We start from the raw sequence: 16,558 nt of genomic DNA, 5'->3' as shown, positions 1-16,558 counted from the left end.
TAGTTCCACTCGCCCGCGGCACTCGGGTAAATTTGTTTTGAGATCACCTTACCAAAGACAGCCCTCACCTCTGAGAACTACGGCTCCTGCCAGAGCCTCCTGAGTGACAGCAGCTTCCCAGGCCCTGAGCGGAGGGAACCGCGTCCCGCACCCAACTTCGGCGACTTTCTGCGCCGCAGCGCTAAGCACGCGCACTGAGCCGCAATTGACCGGGGAGAAAACAAACACAGTTCACCTCCAGGAGCGCGGGATCTAAGGGACAGGACGCCAGTTCCAGTCCTGCGGGACCTGGGGCAAATTACCTACCCCCTGAGCTCCGGTTACCGTCTTTTAAAAATGGATCTAATGAATAGTTCCCACAGAGTCGTCGAGAGTAGTAAATGAATGAACGCATGGACGGGGTTGAGAACAGTGCTTGGCAAATAGAAAAGTCTTCATAATTGTTTACTACAAATATCCCGCACTGAGGGATTGGGTACAGAGCACATGAGGTGCCTGGTGTAAAGAAATCAGCTGAAAGGCGAGGGTAACATATCTTCCACTTAAACTTTCAGGGGCAAGTTGATTGGTGCCCAAATCATAAATCTGCGTGGCACGTCTGTACTGCATAGTCGGAGAAAGTGGGGGTATTGCTGCTGGCCAGAACCCGTGAGACTTGGCTGCGAATTCCCCGGTGAGATTGTCTCCCCACTCTTGTATTTCAGAGGTAACAATGTGTATGCACTCCAGTGTTTCTACCGGTGTGGATGGAGTCTTCCATTCCGCCAGGGTCCTTTAGGAACGTGACTCTTTTATCTAGTGTAGCCCTTGGTACCCTATTCATTTCAAAGGCATCCACTTGTTAATAGTCCTAAATAAGGTGCGGATGGATTTCCCACTGGCCAGACAATTAAGCAGCCCATTGGTGTGAAGGGAAGCTTGATTTTCAAGGGTGTGTGTGTGTGTGTGTGTGTGTGTGTGTGGTGGTGTCTTTGTCTTAGTAGCTAACCTTAGTGACGGACACTCTACCACCCGTGTTTTTCCGGACCTTCACTTTGGAGAGCGGATCTCACCCTAAAAAAGTTAGAACTTCTCTGATCCCTGCAGACTTGGGATCAGCCAGCCAGGGTTGTTTGAGGAAAATAATTTTAGGAATAAGTAGTAGAAGAAAGCGCTCCCTCCCCCCACTCTGCAGCCACAACACTTACTTACTGGACCGGATGACTGAAGATGGTGATGAGAACACTCCCTCCCATTTTAATCGGACCACAAACCCTGTCCAAACCTCCAGACTACTTAAGTCTGTGTGCCTAGACCTTAAGTAATGGTTTTTCCTGTACATAAACAGCACCGTCCCCTCCCATCTCCACCCCAAGAGATCTGGAAGTGGCTTAAGGGTGGAGGAGCACTGGCAGAAGCCGACGAATAGATTCATTCTTACATAAATGGCAACCCTCCCTTCCCTCCTTGTACCCACCGAAGTCCCAAAGACCGTGCTACGATTGCTTTTCTGGAAGGCTTTTGTCGCCAAAGTGTGTGAAGTTACTCAAGGTTTGAGTTGGAAATTTTACACGAGCCGAGAAGGATTGCTGTGCCGGCAGCTGGCATGCATCTGTAACGGTGTTAGTTCGCCTGAAAGCAGAAAATTAGCGACCCCAAAGCCCAGCTTGGCTGTTTAGTCTGTCGAAATGGCAGGGCGGAGCAGAAAGAGGAGAAAGGAAACTCGCCCCTGGAAAGAGAGATCGCCGTCTAAAACTCAGTTGCTTTGAACACAAATCACAGAGGTGCAGTCAGTACTGATCTGCGGCCGGCTGGGGGTCTAGCAAGGGCCTGGTACAAAGGAGGAGGCGCTCACTAAAGGTGTGCGGAAGGGGGAAGGGAGGGAGGACTGTTCGTGGTCACTGGGCCCTTGAGCCCACCTTCTTTTACACGAGCAGACACGTAAAGTGAACTCGGAGAGAGCCCTCTCTTGGAAAAAAAGACCCTCCTTGCCCACCCTCCAATAACACAGAGCCTAAAGTGACATTCTGACCAGAGCAAAATAGATTTTTAAAAATCTGAACTCACTCCATGATTGAAAATGTCACTTCAAAGTTTTTAGCAACTGTTATTTGATCCACTGACTGAAAAAATTCCTGAGATAATTAAAGTCCGTGTAGAAGGGAAACAAACACCTAAAGCAAGGTAATTCCTCATGTCCAAGATTGGGAAGGCAGGTCGGCTTCTGGTGTCAGCTTATAGCAGGGTGTTTTATTTATTAATATTTTTTAATGTATGAGCAATTCCAAAAAGTTGGATGGACTTCGTTGCTTTGTCTCTACCACTCTTTAAGTGATCCCTTGGTTTAGGTTATCTAGAGAGTGCAAGTGAGCGGGTTGGGGAATGATCCCTCCGCCCCAGCAGAAATGCAGTAAAACCATTAGCGTCAAAAGGAGCTGTAAACAGCAAATTGTCTCTAGAGGAAAGGCGGAGGTTTGCCCAGACAGCCCCTGCGGGGGTTGTGGTGGGATATGCTAATAGTGCCTGGCCACTGGGGCCGGCCTCCCTCCCCCAAGAATATATAAAGAGCCCCAACCCCAGCACACCCGACCCGGGGCCGCCAGGCGTTTGCCCTTGTTAATTACCGGAGAAACCGACCAGGGAGCTCCGCCCGGGATTTGTGGGCCCGAAGCGGCGCTAGGCTCCCGTCTCTCCCCTTATCTCGCGCTGCGGTCCAGGTGCGCCACTTGCTTCACCGCGAGGGATGGAAATGATGGACGGCTGCCAGTTCTCGCCTTCTGAGTACTTCTATGACGGCACCTGCATCCCGTCCCCGGAGGGCGAGTTCAGGGATGAGTTTGAGCCGAGAGAGGCTGCCTTCAGGGCGCACAAACCAGAGCTGCAAGGCTCAGACGAGGACGAGCATGTGCGAGCACCTACAGGCCACCACCAGGCTGGCCACTGTCTCATGTGGGCTTGCAAAGCATGCAAGAGAAAGTCTACCACCATGGATCGGCGGAAGGCGGCCACCATGCGTGAGAGGAGACGCCTGAAGAAGGTCAACCAGGCTTTTGAGACGCTCAAGAGGTGCACCACGACCAACCCCAACCAGAGGCTGCCCAAGGTGGAGATCCTCAGGAACGCCATCCGCTACATCGAGAGCCTGCAGGAGCTGCTGAGGGAGCAGGTGGAGAACTACTACAACCTACCGGGACAGAGCTGCTCCGAGCCCACCAGCCCCACCTCCAATTGCTCCGACGGCATGGTAAGAGCCCTGGTCACCCCGATCTTTCCCAAAAATTCTTACATCTCCTTTAAACCAGGTGTGGCAACCAAATAGTGGTTATTGGTGGATGGGGGGGGGGGCTAGAAGAGAAGTGGCACATTAGAAAGATGCCAGGGAACAGCTGGTGAACAGTTTAGTTTGACTTCCTCCCAGGTTTCAGGTGAACCTTGTAGGGGAGGGTCGTCATGTGACACAGGTGGCTGCAACTGATCAATAACATGTTTTCTCCACATGGCCCCGTCCCTGTTCTGCTGAGGCCTGGCTGGAGAGAGATGTTGATGCGTTCTTTTCAGAGGGCGTTTGCTCCAACGCTGCCAGGTTTTAATGTGTTTTTGCCCTGGGAAAGTATTCTCTCCCTGAATTAGTGTGGCTTCCTTCTACTCCAATCCATTTTGCATGGTTAACCCAACGCACATTGCTGCTGAATTCCACCCCCGCCCTCTTCCCTTTGCGCTGCTCTCCTCTTCTTCAAGCACAGAGATTGACCTCGGTGCCCTTACAATTTGGGGAGGGCCGACCCTTCCTAAATGGAGGCAATGAAGGTGATTGAGAGTGGTCAATGTACAGAGCTAGTGGTCAAGCACAGCCTCACCGGAGGTCAAAGCATCTTTTGCCAAGACCTGAAAACGAACTTCCTTTGTGTCTTGTGTTGTAGCCTGAATGTAACAGTCCTGTCTGGTCCAGAAAGAGCAGCAATTTTGACAGCATCTACTGCCCTGATGTACCAAATGGTAAGAATTGATGACTTCAGAGTAGTTTAAAAATCAGTTTAACTTCACGATTCAGCCTGTCAAAGCAGTGCTTGATTATCCGGGCTGTATCGGGGAAGGGAATGGAAGGGAGGGTTGTTATGGGGAGGTTTTGGTGCCGCAAAATATACATACATCTTTCGTTCAAAATCCCCCTAACGGCTGCACACATATGCACATTTGCTTGAAATTTTACTAGGGGGCTTCTCCACGCCCTGTATTCACCCCCATGAATTGCTAGATATTTGTTGCAAATTTCTACATCAGGCTTTCAGTGACCACCTGAACTCTGGGTGTCAAAGGTGCTGACCTATGGTTTAAGGGGCCTATTTGGGATTGGTTTTTTTTTTTAATGGTTTTCTCCTTGTATTCTTAGTCTACACCACAGATAAAAGCTCCTTATCCAGCTTGGATTGTTTATCCAGCATAGTGGATCGAATCACCAACTCAGAGCAACCTGGATTGCCTCTCCAGGACCCGGCCTCTCTCTCCCCAGTTGCCAGCATGGATTCACAGCCTGCAACGCCAGGGCCCTCTAATTCCAGGCTCATCTATCATGTGCTATGAACTGAAAATCTAGTCTAGATGAGTTCTACGGGGAGGGCCTATTACACAGGAGGAAGGAAGTCCCAAAAGTTCAAAAGCAAGATGACTTGTATATAAAGATTTCCTTTCAGTTGTAAATTTGTAAATATTATCTTGCCACTTTATACGAAAGTATATTTAACTAAAAAGTCAGCATCGCAATTAATACTTTATTTCTTTTCTCCTCCTTCTCTTCCTCTTCCTTCTTCTTTACCTCCTCATTAGCTTTAGATATATAGTTCTAATAATATTCTTTCTGTTAGGGGGCAATTCATTGAAGGTAGCTTGTTGCAATGCTTAACTTATATTTTTTTTAATAAATATTGCTTATCAAAATATTATGTCTGATGCTAGATCTTTATTTTTTTTCTTTAAAACATTAGAACAGCTGGAAATCAGTTACAGGAAACCTTAAATCTATTTAACTTTTGTTTTTCTATTAACTCTTTGGTGTTATTGTAATAAGTAAAAACATAACAGTACTGCCTAATGGTATATATTTTGATCTTTTCTTACAAGGAGTGCATCTTTTTAATATAAGCACAAAATAGTACTTTGTGGATAATTTCAAGATATAAGAAGTTTTGGAAATTCCACCATAAATAAAATTGTTTAGATGAAGAAATATTTTGGCTCATGTTTTTGTTTTGTTTTGTTTTGTTTTGTTTTTAAAAAACACCCCTAATGGAATTGGCAGTCACTGGCACGAAATTTTTAACATGGGGCTGAAAATAACAAAATAGTTGGCTTTGTGGATACATTCGAACGTTTACCATCTCACAGACACACTTTAGGTTCTGTTGATGTCACAAATCAGGAGAACATTTCTATTTTAATCAGCTTTCAAGGGAGCCTGCTAAATACAATTTTTCCCTTCTCTTAGTACTGTGCTCTGTAATGTCAAATTATGTGTGTGTGGAGGGAAAGTAGAAGTTATTCAGGACAAGACTACGTGTTTCAATGAAAAGAATGTGCAACATTACATCATTTTAATACCTACAGGACATTAGAAATCATGAATTAGAGCATATTTACTTGATCTACTTGCCTGAAAAGATCTTGATATATTAATGTTAATATTGTCAATAAAATATTTAAAAGTATTGAGCTGATTTTTTTTGTATTGCTAAAGTGCTAGAATAAGCAAACTTACACAAACTAGAGTGAAGTGAAACAGATTGCAATTGGCTTCCTTCTTTTCACAGCTTTTTTGATTTTATTAATCATATTGTGTGCGTGCTTATGATGGACATGCATTTTTTATTGTTCATCACTTTAAGTCTGCCTTAGCAAGAATTGAGATAAAAAATAGAACAATTAAGTAGAAAATAGGTTCAGATGGTCATTGAGATAATTCTCACAAGTTCACCATTGAAAGAGAGAAAAAGGAAATATCCTCGAAACATCTACAGTAAATGTTCACAGACAGAAAAGATCATTGTTTCATCCTCTAATTTGTGCTTTCGCTTAAAATTGCTAAGCGTTGCTTTATATAGGGTAATCAACTGAACTCTTTGCTAGAGCTTGGCGATTAGACTGTTCTCAGGAAGGTTTCCCCTTCCTTCCAATATGATTTTTCTTGTGCTTGTCCAGTCTTCAGGCTTAAAAGAATGGAAGTGATTCCGTAAAGGGTAGGAGAGAAGAAGGGCTGAGTTCAAAAAATAATGTAGCCACCTGTCCCTGTTAGCCTCATGCCCTGATAGGGATGCTGACTTTTAGCGCACAGGTGAGTCTTTCTTCACCCTTGGTTTGGGAGTGCGAGGAGTTGAGGTGAGGAAAAGTCAACAAGGCATGATAGAGATGCGTCATGTCAGTATAAATTTGAATTGTTCCTGCTCACTGGACGCTGTGCTAAGTATACTCTCTTTTATACTTCTGTGGAGAGGTTGGAGATCTGTTGCTGTTCTCCATAGACTTAGACTAAAAGGAACCATCCAAAGATTGGTTTGGTTTTTTTTTTAAAGTTCAATTCTAAGTCATATTACCATACTCGGTTCTATTTCTTAAAAGCAAGCAGAGAATATCATGTAATTTTAATTCAAGTGAATAAAAATTAACTCTTTCTTACCAAACTCCAGTTACTTCTATACCTTGTTAATGTATTTGATATTCTCGGTGGAAATTATAGTGCCTCCAAGTATTTAGTTCATCTTCTGGTGATCTGGAGTGATCTAGGTGGTGATCGATGTGTTGTTGAAGATAATACAGTCCGCGCCCACTTGCTCAATCCTTCTCACTTCCAGTGTCCTAACATCGAAGGCTGGTGTCTCCGCAGCACCCAGCCTGGCACGACTTATCACACACAGTCATATATACTATTTTGACAAGGGGACTTAGAGATTTGGCTCTCTGGTAGTCCAGACCCAGAAAAGTCTCTTCTCCAAGAAAGTAGATAGAGAGGAGTGAGGAGTGACCCTGGCAAAATTTTCAAGCAACGACAGGAGTTGGCCATCTGTAAATCCGCTAGAGTGAACAGTTGGGCCGTCACTGAACTTGTATCGGACCGCTCCCTCTCAACTGGCGGGGAAATGCAACCGACAGGCAAATGTCCAGGAGAAACTAGGACAATGTTCCTTTTACTATCTGCAAAGCTGCTGGGGAGGGGGCTCTCAAGAAATAGTCAAAAGGAGACTCCTTTCTCCTCATGCCTGAGAAACACAAGCCTACTGGGTTGTGCAGGAAAACTCTGGCTAGTGAGGTTACTGGAACCCGGGACGTGCTATTTGGAGGGGGGCCGCTATTACAGATTAAGGTGTCTTGATTGCCCCTGGTTTTTGTTTTTGTTTTGTTATTCTCATTTGAAAGATTCAAGTTAGTGACTATATTATATCCCACAAATTCTTCCTTAAGATGGCATTCCTACAATTACTTAATCTAAGAGAGGTTTTTCCTGATATTTTCTCTTTGGGGTTATAACAGTTACCAGCTTAAAGCAGTAATTTAATTCCCTGAATTTCAGAGGCGGTATTTCTGGGGAGGATATTAGAGGACAGCTATCTGTAACTTCAGAAAAGCCCAGCTGAAGTGGCAAAGTACCTCCTGAAAATATCACCACTGGATGTTTCCACATCGTTGCAAAAAGCGTAGAACAACAAATTGATTTCCTTTAAGAATTCTGATTATAGATATTTTCATTGACTAGTGATTTCGTTGTTTAACACGTTATATTGGCTGAGCAGAGGATCTAGCATTTAATCTAAAGCCTAAACTGGGTCTAGAATGATTGCTGTCTTGCTGTCTTCTCAATTTATACTTGCCATATCTGTAAAATGAGGTAAATGATCATTTGTGATGAGACTACAAATAGTTGCTACTAACATTATTATAGTGTTAAAATCCTACAAAAATAATTCTTCATAAAGAGGAAGATAAGCCAAATTTTATCTCCATGTATGCTACTTAATTCATTTCATTATGGATTAAGTGGGCACTAATGATAAACCAGCAACTAGTAATTATTGAGTACTTCTCATTATGCAAATAAGGAAATTGAGGCTAAGGAGTTTAAGAATTTGCCTAAGAACGCTCTGTTAGGACTGGCAAATTAGGCTCCTCCACAGCACATGTTCTAGCATGCTCAGGCAGAGGTATCGAGGCTTCTTATGACCCAGCACCGGAAGTCCCAGAACATCCTTCTGGTCAAGCAAGTTACTAAAGCTAGCCCAGAATCACTGAGAAGCAAATTAAACTCCACTTTTCAATGGAAGAAAGAGCAATGAATTTGTGGCCACATTTAATCTACCACACTGACTAGTATATATTTTCTCTATTTCTTTACCTTTCACCCATTTTACCCATTCACTGTAATCTGGCTCTGCTTCTATCCCTATCCATGGTCAAGACAACTTTCAAATCAGTAGACCGTTCCTATTCTGGGCAAGCTTATACTTGCAGCCCAGATGTCCCCCTGATCTTTACACTTGTATATTCTTAACATCTTTTTAAGATCTCAAAGGCACCTCCAACTAAATATGTTCCAGATTCAACTCATGATGTCTCACCTCTCTCCCAACCTCTTACCCTGGCTCGCTTTCACAATTGCGTCTCTCAGTGAGTGGTATCACCAGTGACGTAAATGTGAAGTTTAGGATTGACTCTTGATGTGCGAATCTCCCTTAACCTCTTGTCTAATTCATTAAAAATCCTATAAATTTATTCTCCTAAGTATTTCTCAAACCTCTACCCTCAGTCAAAACTGTGATTATCTCTCTCCAGGATTATCATGAGATCCTCTTAACCTGTCTCCTCACTCCATATTTTCTCTGGATCTCCCACTTCAGGAGACATCATCCAAGGTTTTCTTTGGGGAGTGTTCCTTTCCTTTTCTCAGGCCATGTGGCTCAGGTGGGATAGACTGTACCATCTGACTCTAGAAGTGAGCAAGTCATTCAGGCCTGACTCTGAGTGTGTGCTCTTCTTTGGCCATAATGATTGTTCTGTGGATGGACCTATGACCAACTTTTTCATTAAGTGTCAGTCCTGGGATATTTGCTGGATTGATTTGGGGGGGGGCAGTTCTCTTTCTGCTAGGGTGATAATATATAAGATTTTTTTTTTTTTTTTACTCTAGGTTGCCAGCTGCCATTTCATCCCCAAGAGTGGAAATTCTGCCTAAAAACAAAGCCAACATAGCAGAAAGCCAAGCTATGCCTGTGATGCCAAGAGTTATATTCCTGAAAACATCATTAAGTATCTGGATCCCAATATACCTGAATATCCGCTCTTGGCCATGCCTTACAGTTTTGGAGCCAACAAGTTATCTTTTCCCTTAAACCGGTATAAGTGGGAACCCTGTGAACTGAAAGGATCTTGTATAATATCACTTTTTGATCTTTCCTACCTATTCTAGCCAGAGCGATCATCTCAGAACGTTCATCTGATCCTGTCAACCACTCCATCTCCCTTCCAGCTTATTGCACATAGCTTAACAAAAAACCAAACTTAACAGGACCCTCCAGTTCTGCATGTCTGTCTCCTTGCTACATCTCAGGCGTTGCCTCCTTGTAGAGGTAATGTCAAGTCCCTGCTCTCTCCACTCCAGCCACCTAAAGGACCTTTATCAGCCACTGTGTTTCCTCTTGCTGAAAGAGCTGTCCACATTCTCTCTCCATTGCTCTTCCTTCCTCCACTTCACCTAGTTGATTTCCAATCTCCTTTTAGATGCCAACTCAGGCATCAATTCAAAATTATCCTTGAACTCTTTCACAGCATTTTGTCCTCTGATTCTATGATCTCAAAATACTAAATACCCAAGGGGCACCTGGGTGGCTCAGTTGGTTAAGCGTCTGCCTTCCAGTCAGGTCATGATCCCGGGGTCCTGGGATCAAGCCCCAAGCCCTGCGTTGGGCTCCCTGACCCTGCCCAGGACGGAGTCTGCTTATCCCTCTCCTTTTGCCCCCCACTCGTGCTCTCTCTCTCCCCCTCTCAAATAAATAAAACCTTTTAAAAAATACCATATGCCTCTTCTCTGTAGCATGTCTCATAATTGCAATCATGTATTAATTTGAGTGATTATTGACATTTGTTTCTTCTGCCATGTGAACAAGGACCTGTTCTTCTTACTCAACCTCCTGTCCCCTGGACTGTAGTAGCATATTTTGTGTTATATAATATATATATATTTTGTGTTATATAATATATATATACATATATATAATGAATTGATATTGCTGAAGCATTTGTTATTGTGGAATACACTCCTATTTTTCAAACTCTCTTCTTCAAAGAATTCTTTAATACTGTTTTCTATTTTTCTATGGGTTCTCTTATTTTTCTGTTTTTTGTTGATATCTTGTACTGACCTTTCTAATTCTGGCTGATCTGTATACATTTATCTCTTAAGGTTCTATTGTGTGACCTCTTTTCTTTTGGTCTACTGTGGACTTCTCTACTTCCGTAACTTCTTTTCTACTTCTACTTCTTTCCTACTTCCACCTCCTTTTCTACTTCTTAGCTTCACATAGGAGCTAAGTAGGAGGTGAAGCTCTGGAAGTAGAAAAGTCCACAGTAGACCAAAAGAAAAGAGCTTAGCTCCAATGGTAGAGATATTTCTACCTTTGCCTTGTCCAAACTTTTTCTAAGGGAAGCTTCCCCCACATGCAGCCTCTGATTGCCGTGATTGGCCTTTTTAGTAACTGTTAATCAGGTAGGGATCGATATCTGACCTGAAAGCAACCAGTTCCATAGATTGAGCAACATTCATGAAATGCATAGCTTGATTCCAATATATGCATTGAAATAAACATATCTTTTAAAAACTCGGGAATTCAGACTCAGAGAAATAAATCACTATTTAATAAGGGGAACTAAACTGAAAGTTTATGATGTTGATGGGGCTGGAGAGATTATGATAGGCCATACACAGACTGAAATTATGGAAGAATATGAATTAAGTAAACAAAACAAGCCCATTGATAGTGGGATAGAGTGGATTCAGAGACAGAATAGAACACATCACCCACTATGTGCCCACTATTTATAGAAAATCTGGGGCCCTATATGCACCCCAATGTTCATAGCAGCATTGTCCACAATAGCTAAATCGTGGAAGGAGCCAAGATGCCCTTCAACAGATGAATGGATTAAGAAGCTGTGGTCCATATATACAATGGAATATTACTCAGCTATCAGAAAGAACGAATTCTCAACATTTGCTGCAACATGGACGGCACTGGAGGAGATAATGTTAAGTGAAATAAGTCAAGCAGAGAAAGACAATTATCATATGATTTCTCTCATCTATGGAACATAAGAACTAGGATGATCGGTAGGGGAAGAAAGGGATAAAGAAAGGGGGGGTAATCAGAAGGGGGAATGAAACATGAGCGACTACGGACTATGAGAAACAAACTGAGGGCCTCAGAGGGGAGGGGGGTGGGGGATTGGGATAGACCGGTGACGGGTAGTAAGGAGGGCACGTATTGCGTGGTGCACTGGGTGTTATATGCAACTAATGAAGCATCGAACTTTACATCGGAAAAAAAAAAAAGGAAATAAATAAATAAACAAATAAATAAATAAAAGCAAAAAAATAAAAAAAGAAAGAAAGAAAATCTGGGGCCCTGGACAAGAGCTGAAGTTGAGCCCTACTAATTTACTACTATTTGACTGAGGGAACTTAGGTAAGTTACTTAAATTCTCAAGAACTTGTTTTCTTACTATAAATGTGGATAGTAATAGAATATAAATCACAGAACTTGAGAGGATTGCATGATCTAAGGCATAAAAATGCTTAGCTTAGTGCCTAACATGTAACAAATACTCAGAGAATGATAATTAATAAAAGAAAGCTCAGTGGTTGAGACTTAGGATGAAGACTTATAAATGTCTGATGTGGAGATCTTTGGAACCATCCAGAAAGTCCTCCTGCTTTACTGCCCATGGGCCCAAGTGATTCCCTTATTACTCTTCATGAATCCCATAAATGAGCCAGCTTGAATGGATCTGCAACTGAAAGAATCACATTAAAACATCTTCCAAATATTAATCTGCAGGTTTTTCTTCAGAAGGCCATTAATATTTGCAGTGGCCCCTGAAACTTTGCCCCTTGTTGACAGTTCCAAAGTGGACAAAATTAAATGCATCTTCTCCTATGTATCCTATTTCGTTTTGTGGCATCCTTTGCATAGGTAAGCATGCCAAAAATTTTAAAATCATTTTTGGTTCCTCATTTTCCCCCCAAATAGTTAATTTAGTTTATTGGTAACACACATGAGAGGGAATAGTAAAAATAATTGCAGTAACAGCAATGGAAACAATAGTGTATTTCCTCAATAAGAATAATTTTCCACACTGTAATTAACGAAACTAGTTTTAGTTTTATATTCTTTGCCGACATTTAATGAAATAAGATTCCTTTTTCTACTCAAAAACTTGTTTTAAACTGAACATCTTCTAGTCAATGGGCTTTCAAGGTCAACGAAATGTTGACCCCAAGCGAAAGTTAAGGAAGGACATTTATTAAATATTTCTTTTATAATAGAAACTGGGTTTTACATGTATTATTAATGTTGATCGCTAGTAGATAAAAATAATTACCTCCACTCATGGAGTGACTACTATGTCCCTGGAAGTATTTTTGGCGTCTGATGTGCATAACATATAACTAAGCATAAAAGCAGCTCAACGAGATGAGTATTACGGACTCCAGGCTCTAGCTGAGGAAGGGCTTGCACACAGAGAGGAAAGTAACATGATCAATTCATAAGTGGGGTTCTTGTAAACCGTCCAATCATAGCCGGATGCAGCAAGTAGAGTTCAGTGAAAACGTGAGGCAGGGCAAGTATTTTGAGCAAGTAACTAGAGATCTTGAAAATGGTGTTTTAGTATTCTGGTTGTTTGGAATGGGGGGAGGGTAGAGTCAGGAGGACTAATTACGAGGATTTTGTAAATGGCCCCTGCGTGAGGTGACATTGTCCTTTAGCCCCTGCTGATTTGTCCAGCACAAGCAGGGTTCTCAATGAAAGTTGTTGACTGATTGAACTGCTGAGGTTGTGTCTGTATGATGCCAGACATCTGGATAGAAAGAATAAAATCCAGTCATCCAGATGTTAAGGTTACGTGATACGTCGCCATCAAACATTTAAAACTTTTAACTGATTGACTGCCTTTTTTACTTTTCAACCAGATGAATAGCATTGAGTTAACTCAGCTTGAGCCCATACCAATTGCTATTTCTTGATTTTTTTTTTCTTGCTGCGGAATGGTTAATCAGGTTGCCTGGGCTGATGAATCGCTAAAAGACGAATGATTATACGATTATACAGCAGGCAGGTGAATAGAAAATAAGTGAGACCTAGTAAATAATGAAGAAAGTGAAAGCTTCATATTATCAGAGTTGTATCTGAAGCACTATTTGTGGTGGTTTCTCTTCTTTTTATTAAAAAAATTTTCTTTGGGTTGGGTATCTCAAGCTTACAGCGTTACAGTCCCCTAAGTAACTATTATTTTTTCACATCAAAGCTAACTCCTTGAAAATGTTTCACAGACAATTAAATGGTAACACTTTCCTTCTGTGCACAGTTCAAAACGTGGTATTAAAGCAAAGCATTGTAATACCATATTCAGTTCCCTAAAAGTAAATTTTATCCTCCTAAACAACTATATTGCATATAATAATGTATTTAAAATCCCAATTTTGATAAAATCCTACTATTTTAATGAAGTAAGTGTGGTAACATAAAATATATATACCTCCAGTTTTTGAAAAATCATCTCCAAGGTAAAATAAACGTAACTTGAAAATAAGAATATTAATCTATCATTGAAGATAATACTTTTAAATCGAATTCATTGTATGTCTAACTGCTAACCTGACTTATTGAGAAATAAAAGTCTGAATAACTGGTTAATTGAGTGCTTTGTGTGCATGATAATAAAGAGATTAGCTACTATAGGACTGGACTCTTTTTTTTTTCTTTTACACAGTGTGGATTTAATGAGATAAGCCCAGGGCTCATCACATACACTTACACACATAAGTTTACTAGCGCTTGTATCTTAATGAAAGAGGACATTAGTTGAAGGATGCACCATACACAGTGCAGTTCCAATGAGTTGAGCATATGGCTATTCTCATATATTTTTTCAAGCTTTTATTTAAATTCCATTTAGTTAACATGCAGTGTAATATTTTAAAAAAATACAGTGTAATATTAATTTCAGGTGTATGATTAAGTGACTCAACATTCCATACAACACCCAATGCTCATTATCCTTAATCCCCATCACCTGTTTCACCCATTCCTCCACCCACCTCCCTCTCTGGTCACCATTAGTTTGTTCTCTAGAGTTAAGAGTCTGTTTCTTGGTTTGCCTCTCTCTCTTTTTTCCCCTGTGATCATTTGTTTTGTTTCTCAAATTCTACATATGAGTGAAATCATATGCTATTTGTCTTTCTCTGACTTACATCACTTAGCATAATACTCTCTAGCTCCGTCCACATTGTTGCAAATGGCAAGATTTCATTTTTTATGGTTGAGTAATATTCCACTGTGTAAATATACATCTTCTTTATCATCATCCATTTAACTATTCATCATCTCTTCATTGATGGACATTTGGGCTCTTTCCATAATCTTTTTTTTTCCTTGAAGAAATTACTGATTTTTAGTTGCTTTTTGAATCACTTGATTGGCTTTACATTCTATGGATAAGGGTAATAGTAACTAGAAAAATGAAGTATCTGCACAGGAAAGTGACAAGAAAGATTGAGATGATTTTCTGGACAACTAAACCAAAACTCCACTGACTCTAGTTAATACATTTTGGAAGGAACAGGAGTTGTTGGCTAAAGAATACTAAAAGCATGTGGGTTTTTGTTTTGTTTTGTTTTTCTGTTTGTTTTTCCTGTTGGGTTATGAGACCCCTGAATCCAGGACCCCTGATATCTAGTCTTGCTTCAGGCACGTAAAAAGTACAAAATGAACGCTCATTGAATCAATTTCTATATTCCTGTATCAATTTGTATACATGAGTAGAACCTCTACTGGAAGAATTCAGACTTCTTTCCATATCTAATTGTAGATCAGAACATCCATCCTGTTTTAAATGTTATAATCTCTTTTAGAAAGACAGGATATATGATATGAATAGTCTCATACAAATTTAGAACCAATTCAACATGAAGAAATGAGAATCCACTACAAAGACTTCTCTTTACAATCACAGGATTAATAACAGAGCTAGGAATAAGTGCATCAGGCTGCCAACCTTTGGATGGCAGAAAGAAATTTTTTATAAAGTTCCATGAAACTTTTGAAAGTCTTTCAGGCTAGCTATGCTGGAAAGGATAAGTGTCTTTTACATTGACACATTGCCAACTCAAAGCATCTCAAAGTCCTTTCAGAATTACATATAAACAAGAATCATTTCACCCACCTCTGGGCTGGAATGTGACAGCTGGCTAAAGTAAGCATAGCAACACCACACAACAATGTCAAACAGGATGAACGGCTTAACCAATCCAAAATAGAGCATCAGAGTAAAACTGCTCAAGTTAGACTTCTGGCCAGGCCATCAGGGTTAAATGTTCTGTACCAGTATAAAGTCCCTAGGGTCCTTGATGACCACAAAAGTCATGTTAGTGCAACTAAATGGTTTTAAGATGTGATTCAACAGCTCAAGAGTTTCTTAATAACACACGGGGGCTTCTTTGGTTTTCTGATCCAACATAGAGAATGTAGAAAGCAATGAGTATAGTTAAGGGAAGGAGAAGCAAAAGAATAGTAACCTTGGACAAGTCACAAGTTCCCAGCTTAAAGGTTGATCAAGCTAATTCCCTCTCTCTGTGCTGTATTTTCCTCAGTGCTAACACAGGTTCTTAATACTTGGCTCTGCAAACTGTTTTTAGGATTAGTGACACACATTAACATGTATCAAGCTCTGAAATCAATTCCTAATACAGAGAACTCACACTATACATGGAAAAATTATTTTTACCTATTAGTGGTCGGCAGAATTCATACAAAACCCTGGGGAGGGAGTTCTGAGACATATACTCCTAAATACTGAACTATTCATAACTCAGGGACCTGAAAAGTCGTTGGCCCAAGAGCGAGTCTGGTTTAACTTAAGATGTTTCAGCAATAGCAATAGATTATACACCTTGTATAATATCTTTCATAGCTGAAGATATGTTTAGGTGGAACTAGAAAAAAACATAAACACATTAATTTTTTGTTTTGTTTGTTTTTGTTGTTTCAGCCTAGCAATAAATATGCAATCAAAATTCCAAAATGAATTGCTTCAACCTCAGTTTGATAAACTCTAGGATTTTTAAACAAATATTCGTGTTCATATAGGAGGCTATACAATTCTCCAGTATTAAATAAAGTTACTTAAACTAGTTACCTAAAATCATCATTCCTTTGATTTTGATTAATTTGTAAGTTTTAATAAATTCTTACTTTCAGCACCGGAGACCATATCTTCTCCATCCCATCTCCCTTCTAAACTTTGGTCATCATTCTGAATTAATAAT

At 40.8% G+C, this 16,558-nt stretch overlaps 1 protein-coding gene across 1 annotated transcript; it reads left to right on the top strand.

Moving 5' to 3' along the window:
• The first annotated feature begins 2,569 nt into the window (after positions 1–2,569).
• On the top strand, positions 2,570–5,167 carry MYF5 (myogenic factor 5). Its single transcript, XM_045780029.2, has 3 exons — positions 2,570–3,223; positions 3,900–3,975; positions 4,370–5,167. Exons 1-3 carry the CDS (start codon positions 2,723–2,725, stop codon positions 4,558–4,560), a joined length of 768 nt encoding a protein of 255 aa, XP_045635985.2. The 5' UTR covers positions 2,570–2,722; the 3' UTR covers positions 4,561–5,167.
• Positions 5,168–16,558: the final 11,391 nt, after the last annotated feature.

Source organism: Ursus americanus, chromosome 17, assembly GCF_024610735.1.
Source record: "Ursus americanus isolate L20-20 chromosome 17, mUrsAme1.1.p, whole genome shotgun sequence".
Classification (NCBI taxonomy): domain Eukaryota; kingdom Metazoa; phylum Chordata; class Mammalia; order Carnivora; family Ursidae; genus Ursus; species Ursus americanus.
This window is presented reverse-complemented; position numbering and strand designations above follow the sequence as displayed.